Raw genomic sequence first — 20,380 nt, forward strand, 5'->3', positions numbered from 1 at the left:
AATCGCTGCCTGCGGAACATCATCCGCGCTTGGTGGCCTGGCAACTGGATCTCAAACGTTAAACTTCATCGCCGGTGTCATCAAAAGGCGCTAGAAATCGAGATTCGGGAACGTAAGTGGAGATGGATTGGGCACACGCTGCGAAGAGATGAAAACGAGATTTGCAGAGAGGCGCTTGACTGGAATCCAGATGGGCATCGAAGAAGAGGCAGGCCCAAAAGCTCGTGGCGGCGAAGTCTAGCCGCTGAAATCCGCACAGTTGACGTGAACCTTGGCTGGCAGCAAGTGAAGACGCTGGCTCCGGATCGCCAGCAGTGGAGATCTTTTATCTCAGCCCTATGCGCCGGTCAATCGGCGCTGGACCCTTAGGTAGGTAGGTAGGTCGTATCCATCTTTAGCTTTCAGGGTTGAATAGTATAAACGGCCGTATAAGTTCTCTCGGTCTAACCATTCCGGAACAGTCCTACCGGGGAAATCCCCGGGTGATGGGCTCATCGCGAGCACTTTGTAATTTTAACACCACTTGAGAAATAAATCGATCATTTGCCTTTTGTCACAATAACGAGATATAAAACACATCTGCTATCGACGGAGGCAGAGGGCAAACTCCAATCACAATACCTTCCTTGGTTGATTTTTCAATAACAAAGGTAAAAGATATACGACAAATGCTCGGATCGATTAGAATCGATTTTGACAGTTCATTTGTATCGATTGGAATTTTGTGTTTCAGACGTCGCTTCTCTTATACACTGCCGGCCAAAAGTTTGGGATCACCCGCTAAAAACATGCAAATTTTCTTCGTCTTAGGACATATTGCGAATCTTCTGATCACATTTGAAAGGTAATGACCAATAGCTATTTCGGAGGTATTTTGCCCATAAATAATGTTTTAGTTTTGCACCTAAAACTTAACCTAAAGTTAGAACATTTTCAAAAAATTGCACTCAATATTCAAAGCCAATCATCTCGCGGTAGGGTGAACCAAATTTCAAAATTTGAGTTGCATTAGAATCCTTATTCTATACTTCTCAAAACCCAATCAAAAAATGTTGTGCAAAAATTTAAGAATGTACTTTTAATTTATAAAGTAGACACTTGAGTTATCGTCCAAAAGTTTGGGATCACCCCTCAGTATGGTGTATCGGCCAAAAACATGTAAATTTATCTCATTCATATCTTTCTCATCTAACATCGTATTGCAGATCTGAAGGGTGCATTTGAAAGCTTAGGAATTGTTGTTTTTTCATAAATTCATTAAAAAATTATATTTTAAAGTGATAACCATAAAAAATTTACCTGATATTAATTGTTTTTTGGAAAATCACACTTATGATTGTGAATTTTTTATGGTTATGGATTTAAAATATAATTTTTTAATGAATTTATGAAAAAACAACAATTCCTAAGCTTTCAAATGCACCCTACAGATCTGCAATACGATGTTAGATGAGAAAGATATGAATGAAATAAATTTGCATGTTTTTAAAAGAATGATCCCAAACTTTTGGCCGATACACCATACTAGGGGTGATCCCAAACTTTTGGACGATAACTTAAGTGTCTATTTTATTAATCAATAGTACATTCTTAAATTTTTGCACAAAATTTTTTGATTGTGTTTTGAGAAGTATAGAATAAGGATTCTAATGCAACTCAAATTTTGAAATTTGGTTCACCCTATCGCGAGATGATTGGCTTTGAATATTGAGTGCGATTTTTTGAAAATGTTCTAACTTCAGGTTAAGTTTTAGGTGCAAAACTAAAACATTATTTATGGGCAAAATACCTCCGAAATAGCTATTGTTCATTATCATTCAAATGAGATCAGAAGATTTGCAATATGTCCTAAGACGGCTGAGATATGAACGATCAAAATTTGCATGTTTTTTAGCGGGTGATCCCAAACTTTTGGCCGGCAGTGTATGTAGGTTCACTACTCGTGTGCGAAGTTTTTACTCTAGAATGGGTGAAAAATAATTGATTATTTGAAGATGTTGTTGGAAAATCTAAATGACACACTAAGAAACGCTCAAATTCTTACCACAAAAAGGGAACCTATTCAGCAAGACGCGAAAGACGTATCGGTTTGCAGTTGACTCGAAGACTTTTGGTCTACTACACACCGCTTACAGACGGCTTGTTTCCGGCGATTCCGATCAACCCAGTATCTCGTTTCAAGTTTAGAAGTTTCTGTCATTCCTGAGCAAACGAGAGCAGCCCCATTAACATCGTACTATGGAGGCACTGTTATCGTAGTTTGAAAATCCTTCGACTGGTCGGGTTTGATTCTCGGTTTATTCGTAAAAGACTGGCTTCGAATTCTTGACGCTTGAGTAAATTCTAAATACCTCGTCGTCAAAAATATTTGTCCTGGAAATGATAAGAGTGAACAGAACAATAGGCGATGGAAGCGCTGATTAATTTGGGTGGTGGGTTTGCATGAGTACAAGTGGGATGCAGCTCAAATTCCACCCAACTTTTGACAGATCTTACAGGTTTTTCTTGAGGAGAGATTAAAAGCTTTTCGCTTCCATCACCCATAGCTTAAGTTGATAACGTTTTCTTTTTCTCCACTGACACGGGGAATTTTTCTTAGTAATCAAACCAAATCGTTACCGGGACGATGCAAATATATGGTTGCTACACTCACCCTCATGCTTACCCCCATCACTGAACACTTATACGGGGTGCAACAGCCTGCTTGAGGTTCAAAACTGGTGGACTTCTGAATTGAAATACAAACACAATGACTAGATTGCCTCTACCAATCAACGAAAACGCTAGAAGAACGAATTGATTCGATTGCCATTACAACACTTGAAAACCATGGATTGCTTAGATTCTCATGAGTTCTCTCTGGATTGCTTGTCTGGATTTTCATAAACAAAAACTCACAGTGGTCTATGACATGGTTTACAAATTTATTTTAAAGACTTTAAATGCGAAAGAAATTATTTTTTTTCTCTAAAGCGTTTGACATTATTAGTGATAGTCGATAGAAGCACATCATAATTTTTCCAAACACTTTACTTTTTTCGATTGAAAATAAATGTTTTGCAATTCTCTCTCCTCAAATATCCAGCAGAACGCTGAACAATGTTGTGTACATAATTGTGCCAAACTAGCTCCAGCAAGAAAACAATAAAACTGCTCGTCCACCCACACAATGTGCTGTACCATGCGATGTTGAGATCACGAAAGTGGATCAAACTCTCCTTCTCTTCCGCGACTATTCGGAACCATTCGCTTACGGTTATATCTGCCGGTTTCAGCATTTGTCGTTTGAGGCGCCAATTTTTCTCGAGATTCGCCTCGACTATTCGCTGATGGATGGAACGCATCCGTTTAAGCAGAAGAGATCTCTGCTTACAAAAATAAATGCCTTCCATTCCGGTTGTATAGACGTCCTCGGTCGTTACAACCCGCATTCGTTGGGTTTGTTCATCGTAATTTTCGAAAGCACTGATGTACAGTTTCGAAGTTGCCTCGTCGCAAAAAATAGCGTGATAGTGGAGCTCACGCATGTTTTGATAAACGTTGATATCGTCCTCAACTAGCAGTGGTGCCAACTCTGGATTCTCTCGAATCATCAGAGAAATGGATTCCAAATTAACGTAGATTTTGATTCCAGCAGCAGGAAATTGACGAACTGACCTAAAATCCGGCATAAAGGGTCCATCGGTGAGGAGGGCAATTATTTTACTTTCGTAGGCGCTCAGCAGAAGAAAGTAGAATACGCTTAAGCTCGTGAGTAAGAACTTCTCGAAACTGCTGACGTCACAGAAATTGACACTGTCAAAGCCGCAAAGAGGTGCAAAGATCAAATTGTTACGAATTTTGGATCCCGCTACAGCCATGACTAACAAGCTGATGGTTAAAACAACCAGGATTATCACCCAAACTTCCATCATGAAAGGTTTCATCATGATGTCAGTGATCAGCCAAAGTGGTCTACGTGGCACCAAAATCTTCACGTTACTCATTCCAAAGAACAGAGCGATTGCATGGAGGTTTTCTCTAATCAGGTATCTTTGCAGATAGATGTGATATTTGTGGTTCGATTGATCGGCAACTGGCTCTTTCAGGAAGGTTATCTTGAGTGTTGCATTCATATGGCTTGTCACAGTGTTTATCCAAGAAATGTCCCAACCATAGAACGATTTATCATTTTTGGCAACATAAGGGTAACCAGCAATGGCAAGCACTTGGATTTCGAATCCATAGAAGTCCAACAGATGATCGGGAAATATCCCAACATCATTAGAAATTGGTTCAAAAGTGTTTTGTAGATGGCAATATTTTACCAACACAAATTTGCTCTTTTCATTTTTCAAACCAATCAAAAGGTTGTGTGAAATCATAGTCCTTAGGAAACCGAATCCTGAATTATAGGATTCAGCATCCAAAAAATAGACTATTATCATAGCTCCTGTATCGATCGCGTCCAAAGGGCCTGCTAGCGATCGCCAGTCATACTTGCTGTCAAGGAACAAGAGAACGCGATCCGGCCGGGGGTTACTTGAGCTGTGCTGATGAACCTCGCCATACGTTATCTGCGTAGAAGTTTCAACGTTTACAACGAACTCGATTACATCGAGAATTTCTCGGGATAGCTTTGTGCTGTGGATCCAAGTGAATCGATTATGCGAGGTTTCCGATAAAACATCTCTTAGCATCTTATGGTCACTAAAGTCACCGAAGGAATCCATAAAATGCGACGCTCCAACTTCGATTGGCAAAACTGCACAGAAAAATCTCCAAAATATGTTCGTTGCTGCATACTTTTGTAACATAGTTAATCGATTATGGTCGAAATTCCCAACGCATCCGCACGGGCTCGTAGTTATGAAGGTAATTTTCACCGTTCAAAGGGTGTCCTGCGTTAAATCACGCTGTTTTGTGGTTGTTGGATCCTTTTCAAACTTTTATAAATTTTTAGAACGATTTTTTCATGATGTACCTACTTTCTTCTTGCTCCGTGTAAATAAGATGATAATGAGATGGATGATGTGTTTTGCGGCATATGGTGCACAAATTAGCTTTTACTTTTGCGTGCGACAGCCGTCTCGAATGTTAATTCCAACCGTAGTATCGAAAAAATCACAAATAAAATAGACAAAACCCTAGGAAGTCAGTATAAGGTCGTCGAGGAATGTACTTTGAGTAAATTTTCAGAAAAAAAAATCATTTGCTCCAATGTTACACAGAGCTTACGACCCCAATCTCGCGTGTTATTCTAAAAAGTTTTTCTATACTTTTTGTTGACATAAACACATGATTATAATTCTGAATTCTGCATTAAGAAATTTTCAGTAGAATTCACAATGTTGTCCTCACAAATCGCTTGAAATTTCTATCGGTACGTTCAAGCTGGTCCCTAATTTCGCCTTCAGTTTCAAGCTGTTCTCTCAACTCTCCTGGAATTTCTATCGATACGTTCAGGCTGCTCTCTCAACTAGCCCTTCAATGTTTAGCTGTCCTCTCAATTCTATTGAAATTTGTATCGATACGTTCAAGCTGTCTACTCTACTCGCCCCTGCTATCGTCTCAACTCCCTTGAAACTTCTACGTTCAGGCTGTCCTCTAAACTCGCCCTTCAATTTCAAGCTTCTTTCAACTCTCTTGAAATACTATCGATACGTTCAGGCTGTCCTCTTTACTCGGCTTTCAATTTCAAGTTGACCCGCTTGGAATTTTGAAAAAGATCAATCAGTCCTCACGACACACCTTATATTAAATTTTAATTTTAACTTCATGTTGTCTTCTCAACAGAACATTGATTAAGCTGAATTCATCAATTCCAGTTTCGGCATAATTATAAACAGCTCATTTGCTAAAAAAACATATATATGGCACGTTTTCCTATTTTTCACTTCAATCGAGACAGCCTCCGAAACCAACAGCATTACTTTTCGCTTCAACTACTTGTTTACGTAATTGGTGTTCGAATTATTCATTTTACCACAGTTTTTTTCCACGATGGGTATTTAATCAATTGTTTGATTTTCAAGCAATTTTGATGAAAATAAATTCAACGTGAACCGTTGAGCGCGTTTGTTTTTCCCTTTTCTTTTCGATTATTTTTAAATAATTTCTCGTTATATGCAGTTTACGAGAAGTTACCTGCCACGATTGCCAGATGTGCAGACCTTCACCTCGGTAGCTGCACCGGTGGGTCACTGGATCACTTACTGCCGCAGGAACTACCCGCACTTCACGCACTTCTCGCTTGCTTGCCTACCAGGGATGCCAGATAATTTACGAAAAATAATTATCATTGTTTGAAGCTCTCTTAATTAATATTCTATGAAATAAATCATGGATTCAAATATGAATGAAAATAAAAATCAGCATGTCATATCAAAATTCACCTTTTAACTTACTTTAAACGAACAGGATTACTGAATGTTGAGCCAAATCTTTCAATCTATACGAACTTAACATGCAGAATTCCATTGAAATACTTTTAAATTGAAAGTCTGAGACTAAATTTTGAAAGTTTGTCATTTTTCAGTCTAAAGTATAGAACTTTTAAGCTATTTTTGTATTCGTCCAAATCGAAAATCGAAATGCGAGACATTTTGCTCTCAATGATTTTATGTTATAATTCGAATTAATAAATTACTATAGACTATAGCTACTAGTTAATGTTTTGGCTTTAAAATGGGTTTGAGGAGTCCAATAAAACTATCAGTGTTATATGTAGATTAAAAACTTGAAAAGAAGAGATTTCATATGAATTGAATTATTGATATTTGTGAGCTCTATTTAAGGAGGTTGTCTGTCATTCACCGTTAAGAAGACAAGTATATCAGTTATGCTTACTGTTTAGTAAAAGATACTTTCAAAGCTCCCTTCCCTGGTATAAATGCTAAGTACATAAATGTAGTCGTCATTACAAAAGCTTACTAGGCCTGGATAAATTATTTTGAAAAAAAATCTGGTACACCAGGGCAAGTGTAAACAGGGTGTAAGTGCTGTTCTGTTAATATAGTAATGCAGTATAATACAGAAAAATCTGTGTAAACGACATCGCTGTTGCCGATTGACTGCGTGCACGTTTATGTCGAATGACGCGGTATCAGTTTAATCCATTCCGACATTCATTATGGATGTCTTGAGCACTTAAGTATTTGTTAGGTGAAAGATGTAAATCGTATTGTAGATCTTGTTCTATTTACTCTAAGAAAAGAGTTTTAACAATGAAAAAAGATGTAAATTTTAGTTGCACAGTAAAAGCAATGCGTTGTAAATTTCCTAAAGGAAATTTTTCGCTGAACAACATTGTTCCAGGCCGTAACTTCGTATATCATTAGGCAAAAAATGATATTAGCTTTTTAACAGAGATATGTCTTTTCGCATTGATAAACAATAAATTCGATTGACATCACTGCTGGACCTCTCGAAGTTATGCATAAAAAGTAGTTTTGCAATACCTCGCTAGGCATTCAGCAGTGATGTGATCAAATTTATTATTTTTGAATGCCATAAGGCATGAAAATTAATAAATTGACAAAAAAAAACTATTAGCTGGCTCGGTTCCACAGAAGTAAAAAAAAACAAAAAAGATGTTAAGTTTTCAGTACAAAATATTAAATTTTCCCATACAAACCTAAAAGTGTAAATTAGCTTATGTAAAGAAACATTACTAAAACATTCTGCAAAAAATCATGGATGGGTTTTGGACCAAAAAGAAGCTTTTAGACCCCTGGGTTAGAGAAAATCAAAACAGACCTAAAATCGACTCAGTCTAATACTCCACACTACTTCTACCGAAATACTCAAAGGAATCCAAAACCAAAAAATCAAGGAGAAAATTCACAAAAGATTATTGTTAAATTATTTTTCCGCGATGCAATTCGATGTGGAACACCCTTTATGGTCCTGCCCGACGATGAAATTCAAGTGTGTTCTGCTCACGTCAATGATTTGAGGGGCGTGGTAATGACGCCCCTCGATTTTCCCAAGCAATTAGAAACTTGACCTATAATATCGTAGTTCAAATGTTGTGAGGTCACAAATGACATCATGAATAATAAATGCATTTTATTGACCTCTGAACAATGTAGAATTTGATGTAAAATGCACTGTTTTGACGTTCTTGATCTGCGGAAGTTCTGGTCCATGGAAAATTTTATGGAAACTGAAGAAAAAACTGAATATAATTTACAGTTATACTATAGAAACACGCACTTTTCTTAACTTTATTGGATCTTAAATTAACATAAAAATAATTTCTCCACTATTCAATCATATAAAACGGACATCCCTTGAACAGCTTTTCGTTGAGCTCGTCACATCCGGTACCATTGATGGAGCTTGCGCTTGGACAGTCCTAACAAAAGAAAATGGTCAAAATGTTATTTCCAAAACAAGAAAAAAACACCCTAACCTTAAACAGGCCCCGTTCGATGCAATTTTTCATGAACTGCGGTCGGTAGTTGCAACTCGCAGTTCGCTGATGGTTTAGCGGGACTCGCCTCAGCTGGTTGTAACAATCGTCGAACAACTCATCGAGCATCGGAGCAAAATTTGGATCCGCCCCAACAGTTTCAACCATGAAACTTTTTACCGCAGCTTTATTCAACGAAACGATGGTGCTGTTCTTGTTGTTGTTACTGTACAGCTTCAGCTCTCTGGCGCAACAGTCGGCTATGCACTGTTTGAAATTTTAAAATGAATCATTCGGGTTGCTTTGATGAGGTGTTTATGTGTAGACATAGCCTACCTGAACATATTCCGGATTTGTCGAATTCAATCCTTTGCTTTCTATTTGAGTGGCACAGGTATCGATGAGGGATTTTTTGATTATTACGGGAATCGAACAGCAATCTCTGGCTCGCTTGGTAGTTGACAGCTGGCTACATGATGGGTCCAATTTCGGGGTGTGAGCAACAGTCTAGCGAATAAAGTTTAAAATGGTTAGCAGAACTGTCACAGTTGAGGTTAGCGAATAACGCACCGAGCTGACCAAGAACGCAATCAAAATGAACCACCGGCTTTGCATTGTTGAACAGTTGTGCGGAAGATCATTATGTGCGATGAATATTTGTTGATTTTGTGGAAATGGATGAAAAACTTTTAATAGCACAGGTGACAACTAATTTATCAAATCAAAATCAGATAATTTGGAGCAGATGGAAAAGAAATGAAGGTCACCAACTAATGCGATCATATAAAAGGTTTATCAAATCATACAAAACAAATCCCAATGTTTTTATAAAAATGTTTACATGGTTCAAATTTTTGACAGTTTTTTTAAGTTGAACATTGTCAAATTTAGCGAAGCGTAGATTGTTGCGATTTGTATAAAATAGCGTGATTAATGATGGTAAAATCATTCAAAATTTCATTCGCAGAAAAGTGAAAATTTATGGCTAAAAAGATGAACTCCCTACTTTCGGTTGTCGTTTTAGCGTCGGTGTTCTTCGGAGGAGTAATTTTGAAATAACTAAACTTTTGGAAATTACGCTCTAATTTTCGATTATCTTAGGTCCTGTCCCAGCCCAAACCGGACGATGCAAGCTGCCTGACTGCAAACAACAAAAAGCCGAAGGAATGTTGCAAAGCACCCATGCCAGTCGACGAAGCTACGATGACCCGATGCGCTACGGAAAACCCGAAGATTCCACCAACCCCGGGTGCTCCGAAGACCGAAGGCTGTGTAAGTTTTTACCCTTTTTTTTTTAAATATCCCAAAACTTCCTTGGATGATAAAAAGTTGAACACCATCGTTCCCAGTGTCTCGCCCAGTGCGTCACGACGACTGTGAACATTTTCAAGAACAACGCCATCGATGCGGAAGCGGCCAAAACGGCTCTGGCGGCTACCACGGGTTCGGATCCTGCCTTTGCCCCGCTAATTGGGCCGATTGTGGACGAGTGTGCCAGTAAGGTGAACGCAGATCAAGCCCTCAAGGCGACTCCGGTTTCGGCCGTCCCCGGCAAGACGCCCTGCAGTTTCATTCCGGAAGCGTTTATCGGTTGCGTCGAGCTGCAGCTGCTCCAGAAGTGTCCGGCCGCATCCTGGAACGATAACGCCGACTGCCAGTCACTGCGACAGAAGGCCGCTTCCGGTTGTTCGTTTTCTTCGTTGATGAAGTGAACAGCACATCCCAGTCGAAATATTTAAATCATGAACGGATAAATGACAACAGGAAGCCCTTTTGACGATGATAAAATAAACGTTTTTCAAATAAACTTTTCAATGCAAAGAGTAGCAAACATTTTGTAAGCAATTTCCAAAGATATCCTGTGGCATTTGATCAGGCAATGCCTATAACATATTGCTAATCAAGTAGGCCATGCAGAACGTTGAAGAACTATTCGGTATCGAATTTTGAATAAGGCGAATGCGCCAACATCACTGCTTCGAGAAAACGCGTTCAAAGTTTGACTGCTCCATAAACTCCCAGCGAAAAAAATATTTTGTTTTCTCGGTTTTCCGAAAACCAAACATCGTTCAGACAACTTTATACTATCAAAAGTAGATCTCCAAACTTAGTTTTTAGTCCAACTGATCACGCCATTAGCCATTTGGCGCATTCGCCCTTTCAAAATTCACTACCGTATTCTTCTCTAAGTGCTGGTGTTGAAGGATGTCACAATGACATTTTATTCAGACTCTTCCTAGTATCTTCTTCCTCGGCGAACTTTCTAATGGCAGATAGCCGTGAAATTCATCCCTAAAGGGGGACAATCATCATACGACGAAGCCAAAAGCTTTCGTCCTATTAGTCTAAGTTCATTTCTATTAAAAGCACTTGAACGTTTAATTGATCATCATATCAGGCAAGAATGCCTTGTTCAACATCCGCTTAATGCGACACAACATGCATACCAAACAGGAAAATCAACATTAACTCTTCTGCACAACGTAGTACATAATATTGAAAATAGTTTTTCACAGAAAGAATCATGTCTAGGAGCATTTCTAGACATAGAAGGAGCATTTGATAAAGTCTCGTTTACATCAATAATGGATGCGGCACTACTTCATGGAGTGTTTAGTGTTATAACTAACTGGATTAGCGCAATGCTAAGTAACAGGAATCTTCATTCGTCTTTAAGACAGGCTTCAATTACAAAAGTTAGCACATGTGGTTGCCCACAGGGAGGTGTACTATCACCTCTTTTGTGGAACCTAGTTGCAGACGGCTTGTTGAGAAAACTCAATGACCGTGGAATACCAACCTATGGATTCGCAGATGATTATCTTCTGCTGGTAAGAGGTTTGTGCATAAGCACATTATTTGATATAATGCAACAAGCTCTGCGCTCTGTTGAACGATGGTGTTCTCATGTAGAACTTTCAGTTAATCCTCTAAAAACTAATATTGTTTTATTTACTAAAAAACGTATCACCCGCGGGATGCGCCCTCTGCTGTTTTATGGTTCCGAAATCACCGTGTCTAATCAAGTTAAATATTTGGGTGTCATTCTTGACTCCAAATTATACTGGTCTGATCACATCGAATTCAGAATCAAAAAATCATGCATGGCCTTCGGACAATGCCGACGTGCAATCGGAAAAAACTGGGGACTCAAACCCAAACATATTCACTGGATTTACTCCACAATAGTAAGACCAATTCTGGCCTATGGGTGTCTAGTGTGGTGGCAGAAAGGAGAAGTTGCAACAGTTCGGACTAAACTAAATCACCTTCAAAGAATGTGTCTTTTGGGGATGTCCGGATCGTTCACTACAACTCCTACTGCAGCACTAGAGGCTCTGTTTTCTATCAAACCTCTACACTTGTTCCTAAAACAGGAAGCCTTCTCATGTGCTTTTCGTCTACAGGCAGTTGGTCTCTGGCTGTCAGGAAATATCGAAAGATCATCGAGTCATACAAATGTGTGGCCTGAATTAGTTAGATTAAACAAGTTTAATCTAGCGCCAAACGATTTAACACTCTCGAGTAGTTTTCCCTACATGGGGTTTAAAGTCAAATTTCCTTCTCCTCAAGAATGGTTATCAGGTTTCGTAGAGGACCAAATGTCCTCTCATATTGTATTCTATACTGACGGTTCATTATCAAACGGCCGTGCAGGTGCAGGAATTTACTGTCACGAGTTTAACATAGAATATGCTCAACCTCTAGGAAAATATTGTACAGTCTTTCAGGCTGAGCTATATGCTATTATGTATGGAGTGCAAATTGCACTTCAAAAGAAAATTATGTTCAGAACCATTTATTTCTGTTCAGATAGCCAAGCAGCTATCAAATCACTTAGTGCTTCCAGTTCTAGATCAAAACTGGTAATCGCATGCCGGAAAGCAATCGAAGAACTTGCTGAAGGCAATGGATTAAACCTTCTATGGGTACCCGGACATAAGGGAATTTTTGGAAACGAATGCGCCGACGAACTCGCTAGAGCTGGGTCGGAAAAGGAATTTTACGGACCTGAGCCGGCTGTCCCAATATCGCCATGTTGGTTCAGAAACCAAATTCAAACTTGGTCCTCTAACCAGCATGAACGATACTGGGAAGAGTTGGACACTTGTCGTCAAACAAAATTATTTTTAGAAAAACCATCTCCAATCATATCGAGTTAAAGTCTTATTAAAGTTATTATTAAAGTTATTAAAGTTACTTATTAACTTTAAATAAATCTCATTGCAGCATCTTGATCAAAGCACTCTCCGGTCATTGTAAACTCAACTATCACATGCACAACATTCAGCGTGCTGAATCTCCAGTATGTGGTAGTTGTGAATCAGATGTGGAAGATCCCTTCCATCTTATATGTAACTGTCCCTCATTTGCCAGACTACGTTTTCGTACTCTGGGATCTTACGCTTTAAGCGAATCTGAGTTTAAGAAATTAAACTTAAAAAACATTCTATCATTCCTTACCGATTGTAGAAAAGAGCTTTAATGCTAATAATCCCTAGTGGAAAGGCTTTATGCCATCTTAAATAGATTGAATTTATTTCTTCCTTTTATATGTTTTTCAGGTTTCTCAGGTAAATGATGAAATCTTGGATAAAAAAAGGCTAGGCACAATTTTCCCGTATGTTTGGATAACGTGCTGCTATTAAGCCTACCCCCATTCTGATACCTGACCTGACTACCGTATTCTTCTCTAAGTGCTGGTGTTGAAGGACGTCACAATGACATTTTATTCAGACTCTTCCTAGTATCTTCTTCCTCGGCGAACTTTCTAATCGAGAGGCAACTCCAGGGGTTTTATTTATGAAATATCAGTTGTTTTTGTTTGTTTTGAGCGCTTAAGTCGCAGTGCTTTAGTTTGATCTGTTGCCTAATGGCGCTTCGCTCATATCCTTTATGATGTATTTTAAGTCATCTTTGACCAATCATTGCATGGTCCTACACAAATATTTATTTTGTGATACCTTTTCAAGGCAATTTTTTACCTCCTCCACCCATTTTTTCAAATTCTGAGGGACAGTTATATGTAACAAGTAATCACATACTCTTGATTCATTATTCGATGAAAATTACACTTGGGTTAATCACTTGATTTCTTTATATTGCAGGGGATTTCCCTTTTCTTTGACAAAAATATTTGACGATTCTCTGATCAATGAATCAAATTGCAATGAAGAAGTCACAGTTAAACTAGCCATAGACAAAATCGAGATTTTCATATGCTGTATCTACATACCTTCCGGCCTCAGGCTGTCAAAGACACGTTTCCCGTACTGCAAATGTTGGTTCTTTGTTTGAAAGTATATCACCTGACAGCAAAGTGATCATAATTGGTGATTTCAACTTGAAGAATATCACTTGGTATCGAGATAAAGCTAGTGATCTTCACTTTCTGCCAAACAACGTCCGTTTGCCTGAAGAATCGATTATTATTATCGACGACATGGCCGCCTTCGATTTGCGGCAAGTTTGTGGAATCGCTAATCATAATAACCGGTTTCTTGATCTTATATTAGGAAAGTTGTCAAGTTGATGAGATTTTACCTATAATTCAGCATGAGGTGCATCACAAGGCCATGGGGATAAACTTCTGTCTAAATATTCTTCAATATGCAGATGGTCTGTCAGCTCAGGAAGGCAAAGTAACGATTGATATGAAAAACTTTGACGTAGACGCTGTTTCTCAAGCTCTTTTGGAAGGGGAATGGAATACGGTTTTTCTACATAACGAAGATATTCCCGAAACTGCTAGTTCGAGTACACGATCTATGTTGGATTTCTTGAATAGCCTAGGGATTTTCGACAACATTCGCGAAAATGATCGCTCAATAAGAAATGCCCTGTATTTCAATGTTTTGTCCTTTTACACCGTGGTTTTTGGAATATTACTCAATCACTGTAGAACCACCAGATTACAATCGTCTCGCTCTAAATACCCGAAATGGTTTGAGAGCGACACTATCCGCCTACCTCAAGACAAGCGAAAGAAGCATAACAAATTCCGCAGAAGTAAATCTGAGCATGACAATAAAGGATACCGAACAGCGGCTAATTTATTCAATAGTTTGCATAGAGCCCAACGATGCAGCTATTTGAACGAACTTCAACAAAATATACAATCTGAACCAAAACGATTTTGGAAATATGTCAACTCGAAACGTAAGTCTAACTTGATACCAAAAAATGTTTCTTACAAAAGCAACAAAGCAGAATCTTTGGAAGATGCATCCGAGCTCTTTGCCGAATACTTTCACAGCGTGTATCGTTTGAGCAACGCAGAAATAGAACAAGAACGCCAATCACCAATAGAAATCTTACCCGAATTCACCATAGTGGCATTTGATATACGACGAAAGATTTTAACGCTCGACGAATCGAAAAGTTGTGGCCCTGATGGAATACGAAACTCATTTTTAAAGAAATGTGTGAGTGGAATCAAAGAGCCCTTACAATTCCTCTTCACTTCATCGATTCGTGCCGGTTTATTTCCGAAGTTTTGGAAAATCTCGCATGTGGTGTTGCAATTCTCTCTGCAATACCCAAACTTTTCGAGAGTACCTATTGTATACGATAAGATTTACTCGTGGATTGAAACGAAGACTTCGGATGTTCAACATGGTTTTCTCAAGAAACGCTCAACCGTAACGAACCTAACAGAGTTTGTATCGAGAACCTCGCAGTGGATGATGCAAGGTTTTCAAGTTGACGCAATATACACTGACATGTCCAAAGCCTTTGACGTAATCAATATAAACGCTCTACTGTCGGTATTATGCAAGAATGGAATAACCGGATCCTGTCTCCAATGGATTCGTTCGTACCTGATCGAAAAAACGCAATACGTCAAACTGGAGAACGTGAGATATAGTACTTTCTCGGTCAACAGTGGTGTTCCACCGAGGAAGAATGACCTTAACGGGTTAAACTCCTATCAAAAAGAAAAAAAAAAGTGGTGTTCCACAAGGGAGTCACCACAGTTCGCGCTGGTTTATGCCGATGATTTAAAAATTTTTTTGCCCATTTATCACCCGAAGGATTGCGTGACTCTGCAAAACGCCTTGCACAGATTCACAGAGTGTTGCAGTAGATTCGGCCTAAAGATCAATTTCTCGAAATGCAACGTGATAACATTTTCCCGGAAAATAAACAATATCACTTATGAATACCGCTTAGAAAACGATGTCATAATTGCTCGGCAAAGCTCAGTAAAAGACTTAGGAGTGGAGTTGGACGCGGAGTTAACTTTTTCAAAACACATCGAAAAAGTTGTAGCAAAGGCAAATTCTATGTTCGGAATGGTTAGTAGAATCTGTCACGAGCTGGATAATCCCTACACGATTGTTTCTATCTACACTGGATTAGTTAGGATCGTCATTGAATATGCCGGCATTGTGTGGCGACCGTACTACAACATACACAACAACAGACTAGAGAGAGTTCAGAAGAAGTTTTTGAAATACGCTTTGAGAAACCTTGGGTGGCAAGCAGAAATGCCGGAGTATCGGGTCTTGTGTATGCTGGTAGGTTTGGACACGCTGGAAACCCGAAGAAAATCGATCGACGCACTGTTTCTAAAGGACTTAATCTGTGGAAGATATTACTCGCCGTATTTATTATCTTGTATATCTCCGTACGAAGGCCGCAGCAGTTTTCGAAGCGTAAGGCCGTTTCAACTAGCTAATCGCATCCAGAACTACGCCAGAAACGAACCAATGTACCGAATGATGGCAGTTTACAACACAAACGACGATATTATTCAACTAAGCATGTCCAGAGAACAAATCAAAAGTAGAATTGTGCAGTGCTCTTTTACAAATTAACAATTACTGTAGTTATTAAGTGTCATTTATATTATAGAATAAGATAAAGGGCTGAAGGCTAGGATCTAATCAATAAAACTTTGATGGGAGGAGCTTTTGTATGCTATAAATTATCTGTTTTTTTTTTCTTTCAAGATGTAATTTTATCTTCAAACCATATCAGCCGGTATTTTTGCTGCCGTGGGTGGGTTCGTCCCACTTAAATCACCTTGGGCTTCGTATGCGCCGAATGCGCCCGTTGATTTCACCCTATGATACTACATCCAGCAGCGATGCCACATATATCGATTTTACGGCATTTAAAGGGTGATACGGTCAAAATTTGGTCAATATCAACTTGACGTATTTCTTTCAATTTTGCATTTAAAAAACCTGAACACCCCTCATTTTGAAAGTGTGTGTGTGTGTAGAATGTTGCTCTTATTTTGATTTTGGAATTCACTCTTCAGTTGTCAAAATGCCGTCCAAGGAAGAAGAGCAGCGTATCAAAATTTTTCTCGCGCATCGCGAAAATCCGAGCTACTCGCACGCAAAGCTGACAAAATCGCTAAAAGTTGCCAAATCAACCGTTACAAATGTAATTAAAGTGTTTGGGGAACGTTTGTCGACAGCCAGGAAGTCTGGATCGGGGGGAAATCGGAAGCCGCTGAGACGACAAAGAGAGTTGCCGGTAGTTTCAAGCGAAACTCTAACCTCTCTCTCCGAGATGCCGCAAATAAGCTGAGTGTATCGTCTACAACCGTGCATCGAGCCAAAAAACGAGCCGGACTATCGACTTACAAGAAGGTAGTGACTTCATATTGCTATGATACTATGGCTGTACACGACGATGCTGACGAAGTTTGACTGCGTGGTAATGGACGACGAAACCTACGTCAAAGCCGACTACAAGCAGCTTCCGGGACAGGAGTTTTATACGGCAAAAGGAAGGGGACAGGTAGCAGATATTTTCAAGCACCAGCAACTGTCAAAGTTCGCGAAGAAATATCTGGTTTGGCAAGCCATCTGTACCTGTGCCTTGAAAAGCAGCATTTTCTTAGCTTCCGGGACTGTCAACCAAGAAATTTACGTGAAAGAGTGTTTGAATAAACGTCTGCTGCCTTTCCTGAAGAAACACGGTTGTTCTGTACTGTTTTGGCCGGATTTGGCATCTTGCCATTGCGGTAAAATTGCCATGGAGTGGTACGCTGCCAACAACGTGCAGGTGGTTCCCAAGGACAAGAACCCTCCCAACACGCCGGAGCTCCGCCCAATTGAGAAATACTGGGCTATTGTCAAGCGGAACCTAAAGAAGACCAAAAAAACTGCTAAGGACGAGCAGCAGTTCAAGGCAAACTGGCTTTCTGCTACGAAGAAGGTGGACAAGGTGGCTGTACAAAATCTGATGGCAGGGGTTAAGCGTAAGGTCCGGCAATTCGGATTTGGAAAGCGGAAGCCTAACTGAATATTTTTCCTGAATTTAATACTAAATAAACTTGAAAAATAAATTTAATTTGATTTTTTAAATCAAATCCGTCAAATCCGTATTGCTGTACGGGTGCGAAACTTGGTGCACATATGCGGTAACGACGCGAAAACTGCAAGTATTTGTAAATCGCTGCCTGCGGAATATCATCCGCGCTTGGTGGCCTGGCAACTGGATCTCGAATGAGGAACTACATCGCCGGTGTCATCAAAAGGCGCTAGAAATCGAGATTCGGGAACGTAAGTGGAGATGGATTGGGCACACGCTGCGAAGAGATGAAAACGAGATTTGCAGAGAGGCGCTTGATTGGAATCCAGAAGGTCATCGAAGAAGAGGCAGACCCAGAAATTCGTGGCGGCGAAGCCTAGCCGCTGAAATCCGAACTGTCGACGAGAATCATGACTGGGACCAGGTGAAGACGCTGGCTCCGGATCGTCAACAGTGGAGGTCTTTTACCACGGCCCTATGCACCGGAGGATCGGCGCGGGATCATTAAGTAAGTTAAGTAAGTTAAATAAACGATTTCACCAATTTACACTCGTTTTCCCCTGACAAAACTTTGACCATATCACCCTTTACTAGTATTTTTAACCGATAACTCAATTTCCATAAATTTATCCCTATTCCTACTAGTGCCCTCAAGCTGTGCGACTCGAAGATTAAAGGAGAAAAAAATTGCACACACGAAACTGAAAACGAAGATCAATTAAAAACATCTGTTTCCCATTTACTTTTTCGCATAGTTACAACATTGTGGGAAAAGTGGTATTCAGCTACGATATTCTTATTTTAGATTTTTAATTTCTTAGAGAATCGAAAGGCTGCGAAACATTGAGCTATGTATGAGTCCATACAGTAGTTTCTTGACAAGAACATGTTTCGAAGATTGCTCTCTGCGGTGTTACCGATTGTAGTCGGAGTGTCACATTTAGTGGATTCTTTCGACATGAGTGCATTAAAATTTTTGAAAAACATAATTGCCGAACCCTCACAACGTCAATTCATTTGGATTCACAGCACCAAGTACTCCCAGGAAATCGTCGATGTTGTCCAATACGTTGCTAATGCTGATTTCGTCAAACAGATCACTCACGGGAAAATTCTTCAATACAACCCTGAAAATCCCCGTCCGGCCTGTGTTCTGTTGTTTCTGGATGGAGATTGTAACTGGCAATCGCTTGTTGAACCCTTGGAATGGATTGATCCGAGGGCTCGAATAATTGTTTATTTTTTAGACGCGAAAGCGTATGTTGTTGGGATGAACTTTTTTCAGAAGATCATGTTACGAAATGTCTTGATAGTCTTTCAAATTGAATTGGGCGTATTGCAGTTAGGTAAATACTGCCCGTTTAGAAATATTTTTGAATGGATTTCTGATGGTGTTGAGATATCTGCCAACCATCTACTGGATTTCCATGGATTCCCGATTGAAGTGGTGGCCACTGCCGATTACCCTTATGTGGCTCATGATGGTAAACTAGTCTATGGGTGGGACATATCGTGGATAAACACTGTAACAAGGCATATGAATGCAACACTCAAGATAACTTTTCTAGAAGAGCAAGTCACCGATCTATCAGACCACAAATATCACATCTATCTGCAAAGATACCTGATTAGTGAAAACCTTCATGCAATCGCTCTGATCTTTGGAATGAGTAATGTTAGGATTTTGGTGCCACGTGGACGTCTTTGGCTAATCACTGACATCATGATGAAACCCTTTATGATGGAAGTTTGGGTGATAATTATGGTTGTTTTAACTATCAGCTGCCTAGTCAGGGAAGTTACCGGCTCTAAAATTCGTAACAATTTGATCCTTGCACCTCTTTGCGGCTTCAACAGTGTAAATTTCTGTGACGTCAGCAGTTTCGAAAAGTTCCTACTCACGAGCTTAAGTGTATTTTACTTTCTGTTGCTGAGTGCCTACGAAAGTAAAATAATTGCGCTTCTCACCGATGGCCCTTTTATGCCGGATTTCAAGACAGTTCGTCAATTTCCTGCTGCTGGAATAAAAATCTACGTCGATTTGAAAACCATTTCACTGATGATTCGAGAGAATCCAGAATTGGCACCACTTTTGGTTCAGGACGATGTCAACGTTTATCGGAACACGCATAAGCTGCACTTTCATGCTATAATTTGCGAAGAGGAAACATCAGAACTCTACATTAGTGCTTTCGAAAATTACGATGAACAAACCCAACGAATGAGGGTTGTAACGACCGAGGACGTCTATACAACCGGAATGGAAGGCATTTATTTTCGGAAGCAGAGATCTCTGCTGCTTAAAAGGATACGTTCCATCCATCAGCGAATAGTCGAGGCGAAACTCGAGAAAAATTGGCGCCTCAAACGACAAATGCTGAAACCGGCAGACATTACCGTCAGCGAATGGTTCCGAATAGTCGCGGAAGAGAAGGAGAGTTTGATCCACTTTCGTGATCTTAACATCGCTTGGTATAGCATTTTCTTTGGATGGACGAGCAGCTTTATTATTTTCTTGTTGGAGATAGTTTGGCGAAATTATGTGAACAACATAGTTCATCGTTTTACTGGATATTTGAAGAAAAAAGAGCTGGGAACAATGTAAAATATGCTTATCTTCTAAATTGACAACTTTAGTACTACTTTGAAAAGACATTGAAAAAAAATAATAGAAAAAAATGTTGGTTTGTTTTTAAACTGTTAAAAAACTCA

At 39.5% G+C, this 20,380-nt stretch overlaps 2 protein-coding genes across 2 annotated transcripts; one reads left to right on the forward strand and one right to left on the reverse strand.

Moving 5' to 3' along the window:
- Positions 1 to 8,245: 8,245 nt before the first annotated feature.
- On the reverse strand, positions 8,246 to 9,066 carry LOC129758098 (general odorant-binding protein 67-like). The gene is made up of 4 exons (XM_055755542.1): positions 8,966 to 9,066; positions 8,732 to 8,902; positions 8,396 to 8,662; positions 8,246 to 8,338 (listed from the first exon to the last, which is right to left on the reverse strand). Exons 1-4 carry the CDS (start codon positions 9,008 to 9,010, stop codon positions 8,246 to 8,248), a joined length of 576 nt encoding a protein of 191 aa, XP_055611517.1. The 5' UTR covers positions 9,011 to 9,066.
- Positions 9,067 to 9,348: 282 nt separating this feature from the next.
- On the forward strand, positions 9,349 to 10,168 carry LOC129757309 (general odorant-binding protein 67-like). The gene is made up of 3 exons (XM_055754488.1): positions 9,349 to 9,439; positions 9,497 to 9,667; positions 9,745 to 10,168. The coding sequence occupies exons 1-3, from the start codon at positions 9,377 to 9,379 to the stop codon at positions 10,105 to 10,107; spliced, it is 597 nt and encodes a 198-aa protein (XP_055610463.1). The 5' UTR covers positions 9,349 to 9,376; the 3' UTR covers positions 10,108 to 10,168.
- Positions 10,169 to 20,380: the final 10,212 nt, after the last annotated feature.

The sequence above is a fragment of the Uranotaenia lowii genome, chromosome 3 (assembly GCF_029784155.1).
Source record: "Uranotaenia lowii strain MFRU-FL chromosome 3, ASM2978415v1, whole genome shotgun sequence".
Taxonomy (NCBI): domain Eukaryota; kingdom Metazoa; phylum Arthropoda; class Insecta; order Diptera; family Culicidae; genus Uranotaenia; species Uranotaenia lowii.